Here is a 1,702-nt window from a genome sequence, read left to right as displayed (position 1 = left end):
TGTGCAGGTGGGGCAACACTGTCTTGAGCTGTACAACGATTTTTCCAGCGTTGACGTACGTGGGTCTTGAATATTCTTCTTTGCATATGTAAGTTGCTCAACGAGTTTTGCAATTTGAATATTACTATCTTGAGCAGCTTCCTTCAGGTCTCGGAGTTCTTGCTCTAGTTTGTTCAACTTCACGGTTGTATCGTCTTGTGATATTTGGAGATGGTTGTAAAGTTTCTCTTCTAATGCTGAAGCGTTAGACGTAATTGCAGCATTGCGTTGGGCTTGCAAAACACGATCCTCCATTTGGTTATTATTCTCCAGAGCAGCTATCGTCAGGTCACTAAGTTCGTGTTTTAGCATGTGCAGTTTCAAGGTTGTAGCCTCTTGTGATCCCTCTAGCCGGGCTTGAAACTTTTCTTCTAATGCTGAGCTGTTGAACGTAATTGCAGCATTGAATTGGTCTTTAATGGTCTGGTGAGTGCGCTCAACGCGCGTCACAGCGTTCGCCAAGCGTACATCGATATTGTTTCGGATCTGCAACTGAATTTCTTTCATAGCCTCGTCTAATTTGTCTTGGAGCCGCTACTCGATCTTGTCAGCGTGTGACTGAGCCAATTCAGTTATTCTTGCAATAGTTTGTTCATCTTGCTGCTCAAATCGAATTTGGCAAGCTCGTAGATTGGCTTGTTGCTCAGTTTCAGTTGACGTTTTGGCTGCATCGAGTTTGGCATTCAGTCATTTTTCAATCCAGTCCGACTGCAAATCAGTAGAGGCTTCAAAGTCATCTTGAGCTTGTTTCGACGCTGACTGCAGCCTCATTTCACATACCGATTCATGCGTTGTGCCATGTCCGTTGAGGGTCGTCTCCATCGCTGCCAAAGCACTATTAAAATGAAATTCCAGTTTATTAGCAAGAGAACCAACAGCAGCAACAGCTGAAGTTTGAGCACGCTCTTGAATATTATGTTCCAGGCTACTTAAGCGCCGATCCGGTTCTACGGCTTGAAGTTCGCCTTGCTGCTTCATTGATGCGTCGTAATGTGCGTGAATTCCATCGAGATAATCACGAATGTGATAACCCAAGCGCTCCTCCGTTTCCGCGACAGTGTTGATGACATGATCGTGTGCATACTGAGCTAACTCCAGTAATTTTTCGTCATTTCGAGCCTGGGAGTCTTGCAAAACTCTGTCTAGCTTGTCAACAACTCCTATATTGTTGACAATGACCTCTTCTTGAACAAAACCTTGCTGGCGTCTCTGTATTCTACTTGTACCAAGCACGACCGGATCTTCAATTAATTCCTCGTCTCCGCCGTCTCCATGGACAACCATTGCAGTTGATGGATGAAACATCTCAAAAGGTTCGACACAGCGCAAATACAATTGAACAACACAACTAATGGCAAATGAGCCTTCGGTCCATCCGATCAGCAAAAGCCGCAGCGCCCTGTGGATTGCGTGAGAAGAGGTCCTAGGTTCAAACCAACCTGGAGGTTCTAATAAAACGACAACTTGGTTTGGAATTACAAAATGAAACCGATTCGAACCTTGAAACGGATTCAAACCAGGTTTGCTCGTAATTTTGGTTTGGTTCGAACAGGCCCAGGTTTGGTTTGGTTTGGTTTGTTCAGGGTGTGCGATTAGTCTTCGTAGGAATCGGTTGATAACGAATCGTCCATTCCAAGTGAACGGCCATGGCACATGTGCAAAG

The 1,702-nt window shown here is 44.9% G+C and overlaps 1 protein-coding gene across 1 annotated transcript; it reads right to left on the bottom strand.

Annotated features, from left to right (window-relative positions):
• Positions 1 to 726: 726 nt before the first annotated feature.
• Positions 727 to 1,424, bottom strand: PPTG_07738 (hypothetical protein; the record flags this gene model as incomplete). The annotated part of the gene is made up of 1 exon (XM_008902098.1): positions 727 to 1,424. Exon 1 carries the CDS (start codon positions 1,342 to 1,344, stop codon positions 727 to 729), a length of 618 nt encoding a protein of 205 aa, XP_008900346.1. The 5' UTR covers positions 1,345 to 1,424.
• Positions 1,425 to 1,702: the final 278 nt, after the last annotated feature.

The sequence above is a fragment of the Phytophthora parasitica genome (genome assembly GCF_000247585.1).
Source record: "Phytophthora parasitica INRA-310 unplaced genomic scaffold supercont2.13, whole genome shotgun sequence".
In the NCBI taxonomy this organism is placed as follows: Eukaryota; Oomycota; class Peronosporomycetes; order Peronosporales; family Peronosporaceae; genus Phytophthora; species Phytophthora nicotianae.
This window is presented reverse-complemented; position numbering and strand designations above follow the sequence as displayed.